A 23,486-nucleotide genomic window follows, 5' to 3' on the forward strand; every position below is an offset into this window, starting at 1 on the left:
GTGTAGTCAGATACTCAGCCTCTGTACAGTCAGACACTCAGGCTTTGTGCAGTCAGGCACTCAGGCTCTGTGCAGTCAGACACTCAGGCTCTGTGTAATCAGACAGTCAGGAACTGTGCAATCTGACACTCAGGCTCTGTGCAATCAAACACTCAGGTTCTGTGCAGTCAGACACTCCGGTTCTGTGCAGTCAGGCCCAGCCTTGTGTAGTCAGACACAGCCTCTGTGCCGTCAGTCAGTCTCTGTGCAGTCATATACTTAGCCTCTGTGCAGTTAGACACTCAGACACTGTGCAATCAGACATTCAGCCTGTGTTCAGTCAGGCACTCAGGTACTGTGCAACCTGACACTCAGGCACTGTTCAGTCAGATACTCATCTTCTGTGCAGTCAGACACAGCCTCTGTGTAGTCAGACACTCAGGCTCTATGCAGTCAGACACTCAGGCTCTGTGCAGTCAGACACTCAGCGTCTATGTGGTCATACACTCAGCCTCTGTGCAGTCAGCCACTCAAGCTCTGTGCAGTTTGGCACTCTCCTCATGGTCTTCGTCTCACAGCTGAGCCAGGATCTCCACACTTTCCATCACTTCCTGCCATTTCCCTGCTTTCCTGTCACTGATAGCAATAGCTCAGTGCAATTAGCACAGGGAAAGGGGACCGTCTGGACAGAGGATGCCTCACATCAGCCCTTCAGATTACACTGTCGACCAGTGTCTGTTTTCTTCTTGACACTTTATCCCAGGTAGTCTAAGCTCACAGATTCTTGCCCTGTAGCTTTCTAATGTGGATTCAGGAGTATGTGCTCAGAGGAAGTGACCCAAACTCACACATCCCCATACTCAATCATCCCTGTGAGCCTCTTGCAGGTGATAGATGATCCCTTATTATGAACCAGAAACGGAAAATAAGATCTGCACCAGTCATTGCCAGTTAGAAGTGGCATACGTACAGAAAGAAGACCAATTTATATGGAAAACCAACAGAAAGTCTCAGTTGCACATAACTGCCCCACACATTACAAGCACTCTGGGGTTCCAAAACTAATTCAAAGATCGACACCCTCTGACATATGTAATTGGCAATGCTGTAGTTTGATCTTCTGGAGTCTACTGTGGCAAGAAGCCACCATATGCCACAAAACTCCATACTTTAATTGCTGAGGCCATCAGGATAGATATCCATCAAAAGGTCATCAGACAAACATCTATTGCCTAGCATTATCAAGGGCAGCTTACTCTTTATCAGTGAGCTGAGCCTTGTCTGCCTATCTGTATGGACACATTATTTTATCTGTTCCCATGGATACACCCACAAACTACCTTATGATTACATTTTATGTGTGTTTGAAAGTAGGAAATAGCTAAATACGTGTCCAGAAAATGATAAAGCTAAACACTTGGATAAGAAGTAAAATGATGGGGCTGGGAGATGTCTTGGCAGGCAAGAGTGCTTGATGTGCAAACATGAGAAACTAGGTGCACATCCCACCAGGCACAGCCAGGCATAAGCCTGGGATTCTGTGTCTCAGGGTAGGGAGAAGGAAATCAATACAAGGACTGTGGCTTGCTAGCCTGCCGGCAACCCTAGCAGAAAATGGTGAGTTCTAGGTTCAATGAGGAATGCTGTCTCAAGAGAATTAGGCAAAGGGTGATATAGTAGGATACCTGGCATCTTCCTCTGGCACCGCTGTGTACATGCACATGGGTCATGGGTATGAGCATCCAAACACATATAAGTATAATCCTGATGCTATCAGTAGCAGGTTAGGTGGTACTGTGGCAGAGAAACAGGCAGAAGAGAGGCCTAATGACTCCCCACGGACAGTACACCTCATAGTGGTGCAGCCTGGGTAGAAGGCTCTCCCCACCAGGTCTTCTAGAGCTAAGGGGCACTCTGGTGTGTGTTTGTCTCATCAATATGATGGGAATAAGCATGTGGACCTTGTGCTACTCCAGAGCTTCTGTGGATGTGTGCACTAACATTTTATATGGATCCACAGGTGAGAACCGCAAGGTGTAAAGAGGGGCAGTGAGTGGTAGAGCAAGTGATGAGACACGCAGGCTGCCTACTGGGCTACACTCTTAACCTCAATTCAACACAGATGGCGAATGAACTCTGGGAGCACGCACGGGCTGACAGCAACTCTTCCATGGTTGTCATCTCACTGACAATGAATGCCTTAAAAATAAACTATACTTTACAGAATGGAAAGATATCCTGTATCACAAATGTGGTGGTGTTTGTTTCACTAAAGTTTGCTGACATTGGAGACAAACATAAATTGAATAAGCAAACAACTTACAGAATTAATACAAAGACCCCAGAAGCAGTGATCAGGTAGAACTCAACGTAAGAACATGATGAGCTAAGGATGCAGTCAGACCTGGCTACCACACAGCAGAGAGGGCACGAAGGAAGCTGAGGGTGGCCCCCACATGTAAGTAAGTGTTGGCACCTGGGAGAAGGCTTGGTGAGTTCCATGTGTTCACACAGAGAGGAAAAATCTACAAGTTCACCAAGGAGAAATATCCCCAGCATGACTCCCCACAATAGAAGGCTAGTCTCCTTTGGAATGATCTTTCTTTATTTTGTGTCGCTCTTGTTCCCCTAAAGCCCAGCTGACATGGGCAGAGGCCCAGTGCCACAAGCTCAGACCTGACCTCATCCCAGGGGAACCTAAAGAGAATCCAGGGGCAAGTGTAAATCTCTAAAAATTGTGTGGAGATGGGGTCAGTGGTTTAAGTAGTTCCCAGCTGGGTGCTTGCATGGCGCCCTCCCCTCTGCCACAGGTCAGAGCCCAGAGGAAAGCAAGGCCAGTGAAATAATCCTTTGAGGTTAAGGATGCAATGCAGGGAGCCCCCAAACCCTAAGATCAAGGGTACCAAGAACCCTCCCCTCTAAGACTTGATGCCTTTTGTTCTCGTACATTTGATTACGTTTGCCCATCAGTATCTGGAAGAGATCTGAAAAGTTTCAGACTGCCTAATCTACAATAAGAAGAACCAAATAATTTTTTTTCTTCCAAAAATCTGAAGGAGATCATTAATACTATGTATCTAAAGCACTTTGGGTTTATAAACTTTACTTTTCACGACCACCTAAGAAGGGGCTGTCATTATCATCCCACCTTTCAGCTAAGCAGTTGGCGACACAGATAGCCACGTGACTTGCCCAATTCATAGATAATACATAACCGGACTAGGCATCCAAATATAAACCTGTGAACATTTCCATTGTCAAAAGTATTATTTTCCAGTTATTATTAATAACTAAATAACAATTAGTTGTTATTAATTAATAACCCGATTAATGATAATTGTGTCATTGTAAGCTATCATTCAGTATTTGGGTATTATTCAGTATGTGTGTATCTATAGCTACATGTGTCAAGTGTATGGGTGAAGCTCCTCTCTCAGTCTCTCCTGCCAGTTCTCCTAGTGATCCTTTCACATGAAACAGAAAGTAGAAAATGCTCATAAGCATCCCAGTTCCCACTCATGAACACATCCGTAAGTACGGAAACTTATCAGGTAAGTTCTCTGTATATGATTAAAATTATAAGGCTATTAAGTTCTTGATACCACAGTCACATTCCCTAAGGAAAAAGTCACTGGGCCTTTGTGGGTAATGACCAGGAGTTAAGATGTATGTGTGTGTTCGCATTGAGGAGGATAGCCCTTGAGGGATTTAGGGACTGCCAAATACATCTTCGAAGTGGACTTTTGTGTGCTCCCGACATGCTGAGATTCAATGGGTTCCTGTGTGTTTGTGCAGAACTCTGCATGCAGTACTGCATAATATATAAAACTCTATGTCTTAAAGTCCCTCGCAAACCCCTCCTAGAAGGGCTTGTGTTTATGTCTCCTTTGTATGCAAACACCACAGAGAAGGCCCCAGAAACATTACAAGCTCCACCTACCTGTGATCCAAGTGGTGGATGGAGAGAATAACTCCCGAATTTAAGTGGATCTGTTTCAGGGTCACCAAGATTGTGAACTCGTGTTTATTTCTCAGCTTCTGGAAAAACCGCTCAGCTGTAGCAGTGGATGCTTTTATGCTTCTGGGGGACTCTAAAGTTAAATAAATAATAAACACACAGTAAGAATGTGCTAGAGTTTGGTATGCAAACAATACTTTTCTCAAAACTTTATCAAAGAATAACTCATAAATATCAAATCTTAGACTCCATTGATAGGTTCTCCTAATTAGACCTTATGCTATATACAATGCAGGGCACCACAAAATCATATGAATTAATGAATATGTTTAGAAATCTGTTTTTAAAGTATGTCATCTTTGAGAGAAAAATCAGAGAGCCTTCCCAGAAGTTGAACACTCCCAACTTTTCTCTTTACATTCTTTCTCCTGTTACCATAGCTACATCAGTAACGATGGCAAAGAGTTGTGGGTCCTACAAGACCAAAGCGACAGGCCACAGTAGAGCCAGGTAGATTTTCTGACACCTCCTGGGAGAAAACTGGATTTAAATCTGTGAGCCTCTCTCTGAAGTGGTATCTTTAGCCAGAAGGCTCGCTATATATAGAGTCTTGAAAAGATCAGTGAAATTAGTCACTCTCAGCCTTCTGTGAGGCGGATGAAACAGGAAAATCAATTTTTCTCACCATATTTGTTGAAAGAAATACATAGAACATAACTTCACCCCCTCCTCCACGGGCTTCGAGAAAACTCAGCCTAGCAAGTTTGCCTAGGAAAAGGGAAACTTCACTTGGCACTTTCATATGGTTTGGTCTTGAATTCCAAATTCAGACAAGACCCGGGAGAGTCAGGACAGAGAGAGCAGTGGGCTGGGTGGTCAGGAAAACCCCACTGTTGAAGCTCCTGATCACCACAAGCCTGAAGCTTTCTTCTTTATGACGGCCTGGTGGCTAAGGCTTCAAGTTTTAATCTTTGCACTCTGAATGTATCCTGGGCTCTTGTGTGCACTTTAGTGCGCAGTAGGGTCATTACTAATACTCTATTTCACACTTTCTGAGAATCGTTCATAAACCTAACTGGGTATAAGGATGGATCCTACATGAGGGATGTTTACATTAGTGTGCTTGTGACGATTGTTAAACTGTATACACACGTAGGATTTATTTGTTGTGCACCTTAATGATGTGCACTTTTTCTCAGTTATGCCTCAGTTAGGAGAATTTGCCCACCAAAGCAGACAGGCAGCCACAAGAATACAGAACGCCCATCCCCAGCTTCCAGTAGCCACGTGCACTTGCTGGTTAATAACAGTTAGGTTTACTATCAAAGTCTCACTCTCTTAAATGGATCTGGGCAACAGATACCACATTGAAGCCACAGAAATTGTTAGTATATCTTCATATTTTAGGACGTTTCCTGTGTTTCTTTGAAAAAAGTCATTGGAATTTGTGGTGGAACTGCATTGAGTCCTTTCATCGGGTCATTTGCAGTGATGGCACTATTTTAACAATATTAAATATTCGAATTCTCAAGTACAGGATAACTTTCCATTTGCCTCCAACCCTTACAACAATACTCTAGTTTTCAGTGTGTAGCTCTTTCGTTTCTCCAATTTAAATTTATTCTAAATAGCTTCTTGTCGCTAGTACAAGTCACAATGTCTCTATTTCTCTTTTCAGATAGCTTATTGTCAGAACATGGAAACTCTCAAGCATTTTTAGTCTGTTGACGGTAAAGTAAAGAAGAGATTTATTTGTCTTTCAATAACAAAAAATGGGCAAGTATTATTTTCCTCTTTTCCAATTAAAAGCGTATCACAGCAATTGCCACCGTGAATCTAATGAGTCCCCACTTACTGAAATGTGTAAAACCTTAAAATAATTTATCCACCATAACCTGACAGCAAAAAGTGTGGGTTCAATTATAAATACCATCCACTCTTGGAGACAGAATAGCCAACTGATGCTTCAAGAGTCACCGGGTTAGTACTTTGAAGACTTTAGCTAGGCGCTGTTGCTACTTATATTCAGATTAGGAACACGCCAGCTTGGAACTATTATCACAGTTAGTGCCCATTGCCTTTGGTCTCCTCTCAACGTTTTCATAGTGTAAACTATAAAGGCAAAATAATCATGACGGTTTTAAAAGCCAAGTTTAACAACTTGATTAACACTGTGTGCAGTTTGAATAGCCTTTAAGCATAAATAATCTCATTTAGCCCTCAGAGCACTCTGTAACATGTGGGATTCTTGGCTCCATTTCATTATAAACTGCAGATTAGAGAAGAAAGGCTGGGGTGATTGGGGGTCATATCATAGTTATCCCCAAATCCATTCATGCTGTGATTGGACTGCATTTGGAAACACCAGAAGCAAGCTTGTCCATATAAGGAACCAAGCCACCTAATTCAAGTGGCAGATCCAGGACCCAACTGCGGACAAGGTGCTGCCTATGGTCACACAACAGAGCCCCTCAGTACCACAGTGATGCATACGCCAAGGGGTATGTAAGTCCTCATTTTAAGCTAACTTTTACAAAAGCGTACTGACCAGATAAATAAGTTTTTCATGATATCTGAATTAACGGGGCTTTTCAGAACGGCGGTGGGATTCCTACCATGGAATAACCTCGCAAACTACTTGCCCTCATCTTTAACTATAGTGATGTGAATTAAAATTTAAAAAGAAAACATTCCTTAGGAAAGAAAAGCTTCAGGAGCTGGCGAGGTGGCTTAGCGATCAAGAGCACTGGCTGCTCGTCCAGAGTGGCTCACAACCCTTTGTAATGGGATCCGATGCCCTTTCCTGGTGTGTCTGACGATAGAGACCCTGTACTCAGACACATATAATAAATACATATTTTTAAAAAGGAAAAAGGTGTGCAATAATTGTACAGTAGAAGTCACTAAGTTCCCTGGGATTAGTTTACAGCCATTGGTTGGACAGACCACGCCTCCTGATACCACAGCTAATTGACATGCATATGTTCCTCACTATCAGGCTGAGAGCAGAGAGCATGCACAGGCTCCTGAAGACTGACTCTGTCTGACCTCTGACTCTCATCAAACCAAAACCAACATCAATTGTCTTTCCCAAATCCAATACCAATTTAAATTTGGACCCATACCATATAGCCATATAGTGCATAACCTCACTATGATGAGCACATGTTGATTTGATGAGTCAGGGTGTAAGCATTAATGAGCAAATCAAACAAAAATGAGGGCCAGATTCGCTGCCCAGATGTAGCAGCTGACTGGTTGACCTTAAACAAATCATTCGACCCGCAAACTGAAATTTTCATTTATAAAATAAAATGAAATATAGTTAGTCATAATACATGGAGGGCACAATAAAATGCCTCTAGAGTTCAAAGTATTAAAAGTTCATATATAACAAATATCGTTTCATTTTTTTATTTTTAATTATTATTAGTTTATCAGTATGGAATGTGTGTGTGTGTGTGTGTGTGTGTGTGTGTATGTGTATGTGTGTGTGTGTGTCCACACAAGCATGTGTATGCCACAACAATCATACAGAAGATGCAGGACAACTTTTTTTTATAAATATAAATTTATTGAAAATTATTGTTCCAAGAAAAAAAAGTTAAGGTCCTATAGGTATAAAGCCTTCTAAAGTTCTGTCTAGCTAAAGAGAAAATGAAAGCCCTCTGAGTCAGTGCCAAGTATATATTACTCTTCTGGGTTAGTTTAAATGAACCAAGTGTTACCTTTACTATGAGTCATATTGTCTTTTTTTTATTAGATGTTTTGTTCATTTACATTTCAAATGTTATCCCCTTTTCTAGTTTCCTCTTTGAAAATCCCTATACCCTCCCCTCTCTCCCTGCTCCCCAATCCACCCACTCCCACTTCCTAGCCCTGGCATTCCCCTATACTGGGGCCTAGAATCTTCACAAGACCAAGGGCCTCTCCTCCCACTGATGGCTGACTAGGCAATCTTCTCCTACATATGGAGCTAGAGACACAAGCTCTGAGGGTACTGGTTAGTTCATATTGTAGTTTCTCCTATAGGGTTGCAGACCCTTTCAGCTCCTTGGGTACTTTCTCTAGCTCCTTCATTGCAAACCCTGTGTTCCATCCAATAGATGACTGTGAGCATCCACTTCTGTATTTGCCAGGCACTGGCATAGCCTCGCAGGAGACAGCTACATCAGGATCCGACACAGGACAACTTGATAGAAGAGTTTCTCTGGTTCTACCTTTGTGTGAGTTCTGACTAGCATGGCAGGCACCTTCCTAGGCCCTCTTACAGCCCTTCATTTTACCTGCTTTGATTTGACTTAATGCTAATAACCGTAATATGCCTTACCACTCAATTTTATAAGTTCTCAAATTGTGTTCCTTTGCATTATTTCATATATTTCAATTCACACATAGACAACAACTTGGTTGTCACAAGTGGAAAGATTGTTTTTAAAAAGAAATACAATATTTATAGGGTCAAAGTGGGATTTCTATAATAGATCATCAAAATTGTATTAATACATCTTAATAAATAGGTGTAATGAATAACAAGCTATAAAGCAGTCTCACATGCATATGGCGTGAAGGTTGTTTATTGTGCCAGTATGGATTACACAAGGATATTCTAACAGAATCTTTGCTGACTAGCCAAAGAGAGTACACAGTGCCCTGCCAATTATGCAGAGGCGAGATGCTGAAAGACACAATTTCATCTTCCCTTAATAGGCCAGTTTGACCTAAGACATCAATTTGGAGAGTTTATTCTTTCATATTTCTTCCTTAATTATAATAATCAAATTATTTCAGAGTAGCAAGACACCAAAGTCTCACTTATCACAATTAGCCACCCTACCTAAATTAAACCTGTTTCTGTCATGATTATTCTCACTTTAAGAAAGAAAACAGCTCTATAAAGCACCAAAGGGCATTACCAAATGACAAGAAATGCATGGTACTGAGCTTCTCGGCACAGAATTGCTGAAGGTGAAAATCTGTCAGTTTCTGTCCTTGTTTTCTCCACATCCTTTTCTGTCCTCTGAGCCAGAGAAATAATAATAATAATAATAATATCAACAATAACAATAAACAGATTTTGAAAGAATTGTTGCCTCTCAGAAATTCAATAAGAACTCTGGAAATCTCTTCACCCTCTGAGAAAAGAATCACTTCCCAAGCCCACTGCTCTGGGCTTCCACGGAGCTGGGCTCCTTCTTCATTCTCAAGCGGAGCCCCCTGCACTCAGCCCTGCATCAGCTGCATGGTGGAGACTTTACTACTCCAGGTCCTTGTCAGATCTTCTGTTTCACTGCCCCTTTGGAATGGGTGAAACCTGCTGAGGTCTCCAGATGCTGGATCTGCAGAAGGAGGCCTGTTGCACTCTGAGATACAGGGACTAATGGGCTGTTCCAACCGTAGGCCCCACCCCAACCCCCATCATTCCTCTGGTCTCATCTCTTACCCCATTGAATTACCTTCTTAAAGTTTTCCCACCACTGTGAGAGTTTCTGAATTAAACAAGCAATTTAAATGCTGGTGTTACCACTATATAAAATACACAATTCACCTCCTATCTAAACTTAGCTCTTAAGGTTAGTTCTATCTAACCTTGCTAGAAGCTAACTAAACTCTGGTGCTATCTGAGCTACTCTGAGAATTCTCTATTAGTTTTCTTGTCTCTGTGACAGATGAAAAACTTAAATCGTATAAGGGAAGAAGGACTCATTTTGGTTTGTGACCTTTTATGATATACTCAATCATAGCAGAGAAAGCACACAGGCAGGCAGATCCGTGGCAGTTAGACTGTGGCTGAGACTCCTCATACTCACAACTCCGTGGAACAGGAAGCAGAGACAGAACGGGAAGTACAAATATTCCAAGTCTGGCTGGAACCCACCTTCCAAAGGCTTCCCACGTTCCCTGAATAGAGCCATCAGTGGAATAAAGTGTCCAAACCAGATTAGGCTGTGGGCTAACATTTCACGTAATGTTATAATAACAAGATATTGTATTAAAGTACACGTCATAGCACCCAGCAAGCATGAAGTCCTCCCATTTCTGCCAGAATTTTCCTGTACATAACCATTCCCAGACGAAGCATTGCCCTCAGTTCGGCCAACTTTCATTAATTCAAAAAAACTTTTACTCAGCACTTCGTATATGCAAAATACATGCTACATAGTTTCACACTGAGAATTCTGCAAGTGAGGATCAGTAATATTTCAACACTGTGAGCTGTCTGTAACACAGTGGCTGACTCCTAATTGTTCTCCAATAGAAACGGCTCGCCTCTTCTCTCTGGTAATGAAATCTTCTGCTTTTCTGGCACACAGATACTACTTAGAAACTGCATTATTCCATCTTATCCTTTGCAGCCTCAGTGTCCAGGTGGTGTAATGTCCAGTGGAATGTGTGTAAAAGGAGCCGGTGCTACAATCCTCTTTTATGATCTAAAAGGAAACTGACCGCCCCCTTCTTCCTTTCCATTGGTAATATGGGGAGAAAAGGAGGAACTTCAATAAAGACAAGGGTGTGTGAATTAGAATACTGACCAAACCTTGGACTTAGGGCAATCTCAGATGGGAAATTTGCCATCAGCCCTTGCTACCTCTTGGCTCTGTATTGTTACATAAGAGATAAATAAGTGTCTTCCTTATGTAAGCAATGCATTTTCTGGAAAAGCATAGTCTACCCCCCCCCCCGCTTACTACAGCTCCCCAAATTTCTGACTCACTCAGACATCCCACTGGGCAATCAGTCTTTAAAATAATGATCAAGAAATTGTCTTTATGAGGCAGAATAGTAAAGATTATCAGTCTTACAAACTATACACATATTTGCTACTTAGTCTTTAAATATTTTTACAAAAATAGGTCCACAGAGGTAATGTTAAATCCCATCACTGACTGACCCTTGGCAGCAATGAGTGGGCTTTCCCATCTGTAAAGTAACATACTCTATATCTTTACTTGGTTAAGACTGTGTTTAGGAAGAAATGTTCAAGCATGGGCTAGGTAGGAGGGTTCGTTGGAGGACTGCTAGCTGAACAGACAGGAAAGGAATGGGATGGTGCTGCAGAGTGTATGTTCCCATCATGGTCTTGACAGGCATGGATGAGAGTTAAAACCAAGTGTCAACTTGACAAGAACAGAACCAACCAGGAGATAAATCTCTGAGCATGACTGTGAGTGCCTCGTAAACTGGGCTGAGTTGGGAAGAGCCACGTTAAGTGTCTGTGGTACCAGTGCATGGACAGGGGTCCAACTTGGTACAAGACGAGGGAGCATGAGCAGAACAGCAGCGTCTGTCTCTCTGCGTCTCCTGATTGAGGACGTGTGCACCCAGCGGTCCCTCACTCCGGCTGTACCCAGCCTTCCTCACCGTGGGCTGCAGTGCCTGAACTAAGCCCTAACTGACCCTGCCTCTCTTAACTTGCTTCTTGTTAAGTGCACTGGGGTAAGTGACTGATGCAGAACACTACGATGAAGAAGTAAATGACTGATGCTGTGAGGAACGTGACCATGGGAATGTTCTTCCTAGGAAACTGGTAGGTAGAGGAGTTTGGAACGTCTGCCTAGAGAATCTCTAAGTGGAGACTGGTGAGTTAACTTGATGAAAGGTCACAAGACCAGAATGCTGAGAGAAGTGTGGACAGTGGAGGCCTGGCTCCTGAGATTTCAGAGGGGAACAAAAACTCTTCTTGAGAAATTGATGAGAGACTCATCATGTAATGGTTAGAAAATATCTGTCTGCGCTCCTGAGTCCTTTGCTATGGCTGAATTTTAAAGCAAAGGACTCGTTTGCTCAATGAAAGGAATCTTAAGAAAAGATCTCATTTCCGTTACTGCTCCTGACCTCATCCACGTCTCCAGCGAGAGACAGCAAGACAGAGAACGAACAGATATGAAACATGTACAGTTCAGTGAGGAAAAGAATATAAGTTGAAAGTTACCGACAAGACAGTTCAAAAGCAGCAGTGACTATGAGAGAGATTATTAATTATTTGAACTGACAAGGCAGTTCAAAAGCAGGTGTGATTACTAAAGAGATTATGGCACCTTTAAAGAAAAGACTCCTACACTGAAAGAATACACAAGACACTACGAGAACAAGACCTTCTCTATCAGAGGCTATAATTTATGAAAATGCTAATTTATTTGATCAGAGGAAGCATAAACTGAGAATTCCACGTAAAGGTTTAGCGGTAGTTTGAATAAGAATGGTCCCCATACACTCATGGGTTGGAATGTTTGGACCTTTGGGAGTGGCACTATTAGGAGGTGTGGTCTTATGGGAGTGGGTGTGGCCTTGTCAGAGGAAGGGTGTCACTGTGAGCAGGTTTTTAGGTCTCATGCTCAAGCTATGCCCAGTAGGGCTCACAGTTTCTTCTTCCTGCCTGCAGATCGAGGAACTCTCAGCTCCTTCTCCTGCACCATGTCTGCCTGTGTGTCACTATGCTTCCCTCCATGATGATAATGGACTGAACCTCTGAACCTGTAAGCCAGTCCCAATTAAATGGTTTCCTTTATAAGCGTTATAGTGGTCAGGATGTCTCTTCACAGCAATAAGACCAAACTTAGCTCCTAGCTAAGTTTGAAGTATCAAACTTACTTAGCTCCTAGCTAAGTAAGAAGTATCAAACATGACCACCTCGGGAGGTGTTTTCCCAGAGTCATCCTTGAAGAAACACAGCATGTGTTTCATGCAGCTGTGATTTGGTGGGAGGCAGGCTAGAAAACCGGCTCCTGTAAAACGTTGACATCGTTATTCACACTGTCCTGGTTTTGTGGGTATGAGTTTACAAGATTGAAAGGATCATGGAATCTTGTGCTGAGGTTGAAAAGAAACGAGGGCAGCAATGTGCTGGATTCTTTAAAGAGGTCGGAGAGGCCACTGCGAGCAGCTGTGAAAGTGAAGCTTTTGTTGTAATGGAGACACAAGCAAGCTGGAGATTCAGGGCCAAGAAACACCTGCCAACAGAAGTGCAACCATGGAGTCAGAAGAAAAAAAAGGGGGGGATCTGAGTGGGAGCCATGGTTTAGTGTTTGATTAATTGGGTCTCATGGAGCATATACCCTATAATCAGCTGACCGGGGAGAAGACTGTCTCACTGATGGATCTGCACACCATGCAGGTACCAAAAAAGACATCTATGGCATTAGAATGCCTTTGTGGGACGACTATGAAGGACATTGCAGGAAAGTAATACTCGCAGCAGATAGAATTTTTGGAAGTATACATCTTCATGCATTTTTCCTGAAAGGAGAAGTGGACCAATAGGTGGTTATATATTGACTCATGAGTGCAATCCACTGGTTTCACTGGATTGTTAGGACCTAAAGAGGAGCATGATTGGAAAATCAGTAGTAACTATATATGGATAAAGCTATGTGGAGAGACCACTCCTTGTAGGCAAAAGATGAGAAGATACTTGTGTCTCCTGGAAATGCTCATCAAAAGTTGCTTCAGCAGAGGGGGTGTATTTTCCACATGGCTGTGTGTGCTTTTAACCAGCATCCAGTTTAGGATATCATTTCTTCTGTATCCTGGCTTCATGGTCACAGGGATGAAAGGGTGGACATGTGAATAGTACTGTTCACCATTAACCATAGTTGACCCACTAGGATGTTTTCTGCTTTCGGTTGCCATGAGCTTGTACTGAGCTGGCCTCGAAGTTTGGGGTTCAGAAGAAATGCTTCTTTCAGGAGACACAACAAAACACTCCATCCAATGGAAGGTCAGACTTCTTCATGCCCCTTTTGGCTCCTGATAGCTTTAAGTCAGCAGACTAAGTAAGAAGTATCAGTGTTAGGATGTACAGATGTGTAATCCAGATCAAGTGGAAACAACTGCCTGTCCAGTCTGGAGCACAGGAGGTCCTTTAAGGTGTCCTGACATCCAATCGAGTCAGTATGGTAAGTGGCCCAGGCCCTTAAGTAAAGAGCTGAGACCCACTGAAATGCTTGCTAAGGGTGGAATACAGAATGTGGAGTAGAGAAATGTTATAAATACCAGTTAAGGCCACGTGACAGTTTATAGCAGCAAGGACTGTAGTCGACATTAGTGTTTATGTCATATTTCCTTAAGAATGTATTTATTTGTACATACACTAAGCAGATATTTCTGGTTTCTTTCTTATGTTTCTTTATTGTGTGGTATAACACCAACTGAAATAATATCAGTGGGCATGTGCTACAAATAATGGGTACATGTTACAAATCTATGTGATCATTCTTAAGTTATGGGATGTTAAAAGAATTACGTGTTCCTCAAGGGACTTTGATTCCCCAAAACCCTTTGGAGCCTGGAATACTGTATTCCAAGTCTCAGATGCAGGCTACTGTGATACCCTAAGCCCTTTGGAGACTGGAAGCTTGTATTCCACATCCCAGATGCTGGCTACTGGAGCTGCACAATCCATTGTTTTCCCTGCTGGAGTTTGGTTTTGCATTGGAAGGCTCGTTTGTCATAATCTTTGAACACTACCCATACCAGGTGTGGGAGCTACGTGACTTCTAGGAGCTTACAATTAAGATAGTTTAAACTTTTAAAGCCTTTGTGAATTTCAATGTCAGATTCTGCTGTACATTATGAAATAAAGTGAGACTTTAGGGACAAGGGGTGGAAAGTTATGATTTTCGAGTGATGTTTTCATCAATAATAGTTAATGATGGACAAAGTATTACTGCTAGCTTTGTCAACTTGGTGTGACCTAGAGTCGCCTGGGAAGAGAGCTCCAGTGAGAGAGTGACTGTCTGCATTGGGCTGGCTTGTAGGCATGGCTGGGGCACTAATAAAAATCCAAACTGGTGAGAAAAGGGCTTACTTCACTTACACATATAGATCACAGTCCACAGTTGAGGCACACAGGCAGGTGCTGAGGCTGGAACCACTGAGGAAGCCTGTTTAGTGGCTAGAGAGCCTAAATGAACAACAGAACTTGGTCTTCTGAAAGATAAGCATGTTTCTAGAAAAGAGCAAGTAAAATCCACCCCCCAAATGGTCAGTGGGATCAGAATATTATCTTAGAGACACTGCAGGAGGAACAGAAAAGCCCTGCTGCCAGGGCAGTGACCACTGCCACACAAAGTTGGTAAACAGCAAGTGGGGCCGCACAGCCAGAGAAGCAACTTCCATATGAGGGCCAAACTGAAGCCTGCCTGGGAGCCTAAAGATTGGTGACATAGACAATGACAGCCAATTGGGAACAGCCACTTAGAGGATAGCTTGCTAGGGATCAATGGGATGCGGGTAGAGGGTATAAAGGGTGCTCTCTGAGATTGAATAAACAAGCTTGCGGCCACATTCTCACCTGCTATTGGAGTCTGTGCCATTGATTCTGCACCTTCTCACCCGCTGCCCCCAAGGGGGACAGGGGGACTCAGGCGACAGAGACGCTAGAAGAGGACCGGAAGAGGAAATGACTCCTAACCGAATGACCAGACTCACCTTCTGGAATCCAGAGCGCTGAGCCCTGTCTTCTCAGTTGCTTTGCAGTGAAGGGACAGTTGTGACCTGACCTGCTCAGAACATTCAGAATTTTTAGCAAATCCACACCACTGCTTCCCTGTCCTTCTCTCTTTGTGCTATGATTTGAATTTTAAAACTTGGGCAAAAATCTCGAGATTCTACACAGTAGTATATTTAAAAAATATCTTTGTTACATTTTATGCTCTTTAAACAGAGAAAGGAGCACAGGGCATTGCAATGATCCCTGCAATAATTCTGCAGTTGGTATTTAGCTTCTGCTATGCTGTGTTCTTGGTGCTTTCTTCCTTCTGTGTGGGCCAAAGGTACACAGGTTACTGTATTTTGTCACTAGTATTCAGTGTAGCTCTGGGTTCTGATGTCTATTTCATGTGTGGTTACTTTAAATGCCAGTTTTACATTCTCAAAAAGACTGGTTTTAATCTTCTTGAGGGTAAGAACTATCTACTCAACCTCTCTCCTACCAGGATAAATACCCGTGCTTATAACCCAGGACAGAAGACAAGATCCAATAGATACTTGTTGAATGGATTTAAATTAATATTTCTTTCCAAGCTTTAGCTGATAAAACAGCATGCCTATCTTCAATACATAAGAATAAGTCACCCCCCTCTCTCCTAACTCATCACTGAAGCAAGGCTAACAGCTGCGGACACAGCACACAGCTCCAGGCAATACCTGTAATCTCCCAGGCAAACATAATTTGTCCTGCACAAAGGTTTATGGAGAAGTCCTGGGAGGCATAACCCATACTAATTACCAGGCTCACCTATCTCATTAGTCCAGGCCAGGAAAGTTGTTAGGATTTAAAATTCTTTTGAAACGTTAATATCTGAGCAGAGTTTTAAACATGCTGCTTTCTGCCATCCTGGCTTTTCAGATCTGAGCCCTGGACCAAGTCGTAAACTTCTTCCTCTTTGGCTCATGTTCTGCTTAGGCACAGTCACTTCCCTGTCAGCATTTGGAAGACTAAGCGGGCTAATTACACAGATACTGTGACTGATAGGGTAGCTAATCGATCCTCATAGTAACACCCAGTGATTGATTCACCTCTTCCCTTATGCCCACGCCACCCCTCTGTTATCTAAGTGGTCTCTCGTTCACTCTGGAGACTAGACACAGACTATTCTTGTTCTCATTCTGACAGAAGATGTACACCGAGGGTCTATTCACATACTTTCTTGTAAGCACAACTTATGCTATGGTTATCCTACAATTTTGAAAGGCAGCCGTATTTGAAGACATCATTAGTAGATCTGTTTTTAGAACCTCGGTGTGCATTCTTACTACAACGTTAGTTTCAGGCCCTCGGAAGATCCAGTCTGCTAGACCATGCTGCAGTGAATCTGAATCCATAATATTCTAGTTTAATGAGTCTAGTAGTCTGAACTCTGAAGTGCTTGGCACCTTGGCGGGCCAGAAAGACATACAGAAGCCAGGAGAGGGTACACGATCGAGCTGCCGAATAGATTCTGAAGGAGCAGTTTCAAATCTCACAATCTGCGAGGTGAGGGTGAATTTGGGCTTAGAGCAGTTGGAAAACCCAGGCAGAAGAAGCAGTGAATGTGAAGCATGGAGATACAAAGAAAGATGGCGGCATGTTCACGGACCTACAGCACTTCAGATTGCTTGAGCATATGTGATGTGGGAGGGAGGGGTGGGGGGAGTGGAAGGAGTCTAGACAGGTGGTTAGGACTAGAACACAGTTCTGAGAGCAGCCTTGCCAGAGACACTGTGTAACATGGGGAGCTGAGGGGCTAAGAAGAAATTAAAGCAAAACGCAGTCACATGCACTGGGCAAACAGAGTAGAACATACGGAGCAGCTCTGACTCAGTTGGCATGTGGCACTGCGGGGCTTTTCTTAGGAAACCAGACAGCAGTAACAGAGAATGACAATCAGTTCTGCGACTAGGGAGCACATCCTGTGTCCCCTGTCCTGGTCAGAGAGGCTCAGGGACTGGAAGTCGATGGCATAGGAAGCCATACAAAGCCTTGACCTGCTGGCACAGTCCACCAAAAACCGCTTAGCCTTTAGGGGAACACATAATAGACCTGCCCACTTAAGATAGGACACCTCCCCTCTACAAAGCACCCTTGGGAAGGGAACCACTTCTGCCCCAGGTTGCATTCAGCCTGACATTCTCCCAATAGATTTACAGGAATAGAGGAAGAGTACAGAAGACTCGGAAGTTCCGGAACAGATGAGGAAAAACCAGGGTATCCATGGTGGCACAACACAAGAACAAAATCTGGGGCAAAGGTGGCACTCCAAGCTGGGTACTACCACAGATATGCAGGAGGCCTCCCTAAGTGCAAAGCATGTTTGGAGATACCGGTGGTGCTTGTATATGTCTGAGGGTGAGAGCCTTTGGGTGCTGAGGCTGAGACGTGTGTGTCAGGAAGCAGGGGCTGATACTGTTCTGCACTGACAATCTGACTGCATTCTGCCAGGTGTGGAATAAGCGTTTTCAAAAGGAATGAGAGGTAAGGAAGACAGCACACGATGAGAGAGGCAGAATGTGGAATGCAGGAGGGCTGATGGTAGTCAAGTATCCAGCGGGGGTATCCAGCTTACGCCCGCTGGATACTTGACATCTAGGATTATGTCAGACATACCGTAAGGATTCCACATATAGTTGCTGACTGAATACCAAAGGTTACCATGGGAAGGGTTTTCTAGTTCTGTCTATGGCAGCTGAGTAACAATTGTTAGCATCTTGTTTTATGGAGACATGTAAGGATCTGACCCTACGTCAGAAGTCCTCAACCTCAGGTCGCTGACATCTTGGACCAGGTAGTTCTTTCGTGTGGGAGGCTCTGCCTCCTGCTGTGCATGCTATCAGCTTCTTAACCACAGAAAGCATGACATCCTAATGATGAAAATCTCAGATATCTCCAGGAACTGCCAAATGTTCCCTGCGGTGCAGTTTCTGCGTTTTGAGAAGCATTGCCTGAGCTTGCCAGATCACGAGCCTTGACGGTCCGCTCCAGACTCTGAACTTAGTCTTCACATTACAGCTACCAGATGAACACTTGACAGACAGGATTTCCTACAGGCTGACTGGGAGCTAGGTAGCATGCTGAGAACCTGTGGCATCACTCACCTAGGTGTCAGTGCAGCTGAGTGTGGAGGTGGCTGCCTCTGAAATCAAAGTCTGCGGAACAATAATTTAAATGTCCTTTTATTAAAACAAAAATAAAGTGAAAGTCAGTTCAAGTGTGGTGAGAATTTTGGTTCCTTTAAAAAACTATTTAATGTTATTTGCACGTCTTAGTTAGGGTTTTACTGCTGTGAACAGACACCATGACCAAGACAACTCTTATAAGGATGACATTTAATTGGAGCTGGCTTACAGGTTCTGAGGTTCAGTCCATTATCATCAAGGCAGAAGCATGGCAGCATCTAGGCAAGCATGGTGCAGGAGGAGCTGAGAGTTCTAAATCTTCATCTGATCTGAGGGCTGTTAGAAGACTGACTTCCAGAAAGCTAGGACAAGGCTCTTTTAAGGCTCTTTAGCCCACACCCACAGTGACACACCCATGCCAACAAGGCCACACCTCCAAATAGTGCCACCCCCTGGGCCAAGCATACACAAACGATCATGGTGCGTGTGTTTTTGTTTTAGTCCCAGGTCTGGGATATGGGGCTGCTTCGGTTTGTCCACAGCCATTAAACTATCATTGCCTTATGCTCTAGGAGGAGTGTGACGTCTGCCAGCTGCAGTTAGTTTACATATTGAATTCTGGGGACTCTGAAGAGGGGAAAAATGCCAGAGCCCCAAGAGAGGTGGGAAGCACTCTGAAGAAGAACGGGGGGGGGGGGGGGGGGGGGGGAAGGGCTGCTGCCCCCCTGCTGCTGTTGCTGTTTGTCAAGTGATCATGAGCAAACAAAGTGAACGAAGAGACAACCTGACTGTGAAGATTGGACTTGGCCCAAGGAACCCAACACCCCGTATCATCAAGAAGTTGTCTATTTTGTTGGCTGAAGTTTTCTCTCTAACCTTCTTTCTCTCCTACCTAGTGTTGGGAAAGTTGGAAGGGCGGTAGAGCTATAAAAACCCAATAAAATAGTAAACCAAACATGCCAACATTCAAGTCGGTCAATTACATTTCCAAATACTTTTGCAGTTCTTAACTTCCTGCTTGCTGAGGTCCTATCATTCTGTCCCATTTTTGGTAATGGTAATTATTGTTATAATATAACATAACATTATATAATATTGCAATTATTATAATACTCCCAAGTTTTCTTAAAGAAGAAACAGAAATCATTGAAGAACAGCATCCCAAAACTATGAGGGTAAAGAGCAAAATGGCATCTGCAAAACCTGTGCGGGGGAAGGGGGGTGCTCCGTGTGCTCCTGAGAAGCCTGTGTGAGGCACAGACAATGCGGGCAAGCCAAACTAGAACCCCAGAACCCACCCTGTCACTGTCACTCTGTCAGCCATGTCACAGGTGTGATGTTGTAGGCCTTGTGCACACTAAGCAGCCCCTGTGCCACTGAGTTATAAGCCCATCCTCATTTACTTTTTTATTTTGAGACTGAGTATCACTAAGTTGTCCAGGTTGGCCCTGCTGCTTGAGCCTCCTATAGATGTGGGATTCCAGGCCAGTGACAGTAGCGCAGGCTCCCTAGCATTTTAATTGCCTCTGAAAACCAACGTCCAAGGGGGTCTCATTTCAAGTCCTTGGACTTTTTAGTATTTAGACGGTGAAGCACACAACTATCATGTCCAGAGGTGATGACACCCTAGGGAACACGGTGCCAGAATTTTTAGGACGGTGTCCCCAATATTCCAAAAGCAAGCCGGAAATGACATCAGAGAAAACAGCCTTGACAGGTCAGGGAGCTCAGCTACATTGTTGAGAATGTCGGGAAAAGGTTAGTTGCTCTACTCATGTATAAAAACTGTACAAAAGAAATGTTTGCATGAGGCCGGAGAGGTGGTTCACGCACTTGCCACCACACCTGACAATGTGAGTTTGAGCCCATACTCGGTGGGAGGAGAGAACCAAAGCCTACGAACTGTCCCCTGGCACCTGCACCTATAGACACAAATTAATTTCTGCATTAATTTTAAGATGCAATTTAAATTTTTAGGTGATTTTGTAAATAACATAGACAGGAATTACTCAGGTTACACAGGTAAGCCTAAGTCCTTTACAGCCTAAATCCAAGGAGGCTCTGAGTAATCACTTGTGTTTTTTTAATATTTTATCTGATACTTAAAATTTGGTTATATTTATGAAGTACCATTGAAGTGTTTAATTTTTTGTAGTGTTCAAACTGGGGTAAACATATCTGTCTACTAAAAAATGAGCATCTCTTTATGGGGAAGGCATTCAAAGCACTTCCTTGTAGCTCTGTAAAATGCATATTCAGTGCATTATAACTTCCTATAGGTACCCTACTATGAATGGCATGTGTACACATGAGGGTTGGAATAACTGAACATCTCCGAACCTTGGTTGCTTTCACTCCCAGCTGTAAACCGGAAATAACAATAGAACATGGGTCCTCTGCCGTGGCTGTATGCATATAAAACACCTCAAGCCACGCTTGGATTGCGGAGAGTTCTCAATTACTGCATTATACATATCCACATGCAAGAACACACATTCACATTTTGATTATCTGTATTCAAATTGGTATGATAAACAGTGAGAATGTAAATAAGCAGCCAAGTCCAGGTAACAGGACACGTGGACGACATTTTCAGCAGAGCTGATGACTTACGTTTTCATAATCCTTTCCAAGGGACAGGAAAATGACAGAGTGTAAGAGAAGCCACTTTGGCCTGCCACATCAGGGTGGAACAGCCACCGCTGTATCCAGTTTGTCAACTGAGTGGGGATCTGTCAATCTATGGAGCTTTCTTTTGCCAGTGTGTGGCAGTGCCTCACCATCTGAGATGGAGGAGGGAGTGACGGCTGCAAGATAGCAATTCCAAGTGTGATGAGGGTTTAATTCTGGGCTCTCCCACACCTCCCCACATGCCAAGTGATGAATTCGCATTAGATCATTTCCTGCTCTCAGTGTGACCATCTGTGGAGAAATACTCTCCATGGCTGTATTACCTGTGATACTACCGAGTGTTTGCATCTGTCTTTAGTGACCTTAGTGAACTCTAAACAAATGCTTTAAGTAAAATTAAAGCATCAGGTTCATTAAAGGAGAAATCAGTCTCCTGGCAAAAAATTCCTTTACAAAGGTGCTGTTCTAAGTTAATTGTCCATTTGACAGAATCTAGATTCTGGGTGTCTGGGCACAATTGTGATGGCTCATGTAGACTGTGTTAAATGAGGTGCTTAGACTCTTCTGAATTGTGATAGGACTATTTCCTGTGCATGGCATCCTGGATGGTAAGACGGAGGAAGCAAGGTGAGCACAGGTGGGCACTCACTGCTCTCTGCTTGTTCCTGGTGATGTGACATAAGGTGACGTGATGTGGTGTGGCATGGTGTGATTGGAAGTGGTGCACTATGGCGTGACGTGACTTGGCGTGATGTGATGTGACCAGCTGCCTTCAGCTCCTGCTACCTTCGTTTCCCTGTCATTAGATTGAACCTAGAACCATGTGCCAGAATAACCCCTTTCTCTCTTAGGCTGCTTTTGTTAGCGTAGTTTATCACAGACAACTAGATTGCCCCCAAGGCTGTAAAAGGTTTTCATAATGAAACTATTGAAAAAGAAATTAAGTCTTCTTGCCATGCTGTCCTGGATGGTTTTAGGTCAACTTCACATAAACTAGAGTCATCAGAGAGGAGGGAACCACAATTGAAAAAATGTCTCCATGGGACCAGGCTGTAGCTAAGCCTGTTGGAAATTTTCCTAATTAGTGACTGATGGGGGAAGGTGAAGCCCAATGTGGGCAGTGCCATCCCTAGGCTGGTGGTCCTAGATTCTACAAGAGAGCAGGATGAGCAGGCCATGGGGAGCAAGCCAGTAAGCAGCACCCCTCCATGGCTTCTTGCATCAGCTCCTGACTCCAGGTTCCTCCCTGCTTGAGTTCCTCTCCTGACTTTCTTTGATGATGAACAGTGCTGTGAAAGTGTGAGCCAAATGAACCCTTTCCTTCTCGAGTTGTGTTGGCCATGGTGTTTCATTGCAGCAATAGAAGCTCTAAGACACACACCAATAAGAGTACTGGGCTCCATCTAGAAACAAAGCTCTTCTGTCAGATGGACTTTGGGACACTGTTTAACCCACAGTTTTCCTGGTATTTCTGTGACCAGTGGCACACATTTAAAGGACATATGTTTCAGGTCAGGTCAGACTTTCTGACTTGATGGTGTCTAATTCTAACAATCCTTTCAACCTCATCCCAAACCACTCTCCCTCACCAACCCAGGTCACGTGCAAGCTTCCAAGTAACCAAATCTTGAAACTCCATCTCTTTATAAATAGTGTACATCTGTCTTGAATCTCCTTCCTTATATCATTGGCTCAACAAATGAGCACCTAAGATCGTCCCTCATTCCATATCCACCACAGACTTGGGTAGTTGGTAGCCGAGACTGATTCTTCACCGCCACACCAGTGTGGTGGAAAATATGGTAATTCAGGCAGCCCATGGTATGGCCAACAGCCTAACATGATCATGGCCTCCTCCACTACAGTGCAAATCCCCCCAAACGAACTCAAATCTTACCTGTCCAACGTCTCCCCTACCTGACATAGCCTAAAATTCAAGGGATGTGGCTATTTGGGAATGGCCTCCTTTTCTGAGAACTCACCTGGTAGCAAGTTTCTGTTTGTTTGCTTGCTTCTGGGTTTTGGTAGTTGTTTGTTGGGGGTTTGGCGAGTTGTTTTTTTTTTTTTTTAATTCCCATTCAATAATTCCATGGTACAATGACAAGTGGTGAAAATTACACTTTTAGTCACCATAGGCCACCTCACAATGATAGATATACAAAATGAAAAACAACAGGTGAATAAAATCTATGTTTAGTCATCTCTCTCTCTCTGTCTCTCTCTCTCTGTCTCTGTCTCTTTCTCTCTGTCTCTCTGTCTGTCTGTTTGTCTGTCTCTTTCTGTCTCTCTCTCTCTGTCTCTCTCTCTCTGTCTCTCTCTCTCT

General features: G+C 43.5%; 1 protein-coding gene across 5 annotated transcripts in view; it reads right to left on the reverse strand.

Moving 5' to 3' along the window:
• Nell2 (neural EGFL like 2) overlaps positions 1-23,486 on the reverse strand; it is a 297,672-nt gene that overhangs the window by 237,708 nt on the left and 36,478 nt on the right. For all 5 annotated transcript variants that reach the window (XM_029469874.1, XM_029469878.1, XM_029469877.1 and 2 more), the window contains one exon: positions 3,920-4,070. In XM_029469874.1, the coding sequence (XP_029325734.1) occupies positions 3,920-4,070 (151 nt within the window). The remainder of the gene's footprint in view (positions 1-3,919; positions 4,071-23,486) is intronic.

This window comes from Mus caroli, chromosome 15 (assembly GCF_900094665.2).
Source record: "Mus caroli chromosome 15, CAROLI_EIJ_v1.1, whole genome shotgun sequence".
In the NCBI taxonomy this organism is placed as follows: Eukaryota; Metazoa; Chordata; class Mammalia; order Rodentia; family Muridae; genus Mus; species Mus caroli.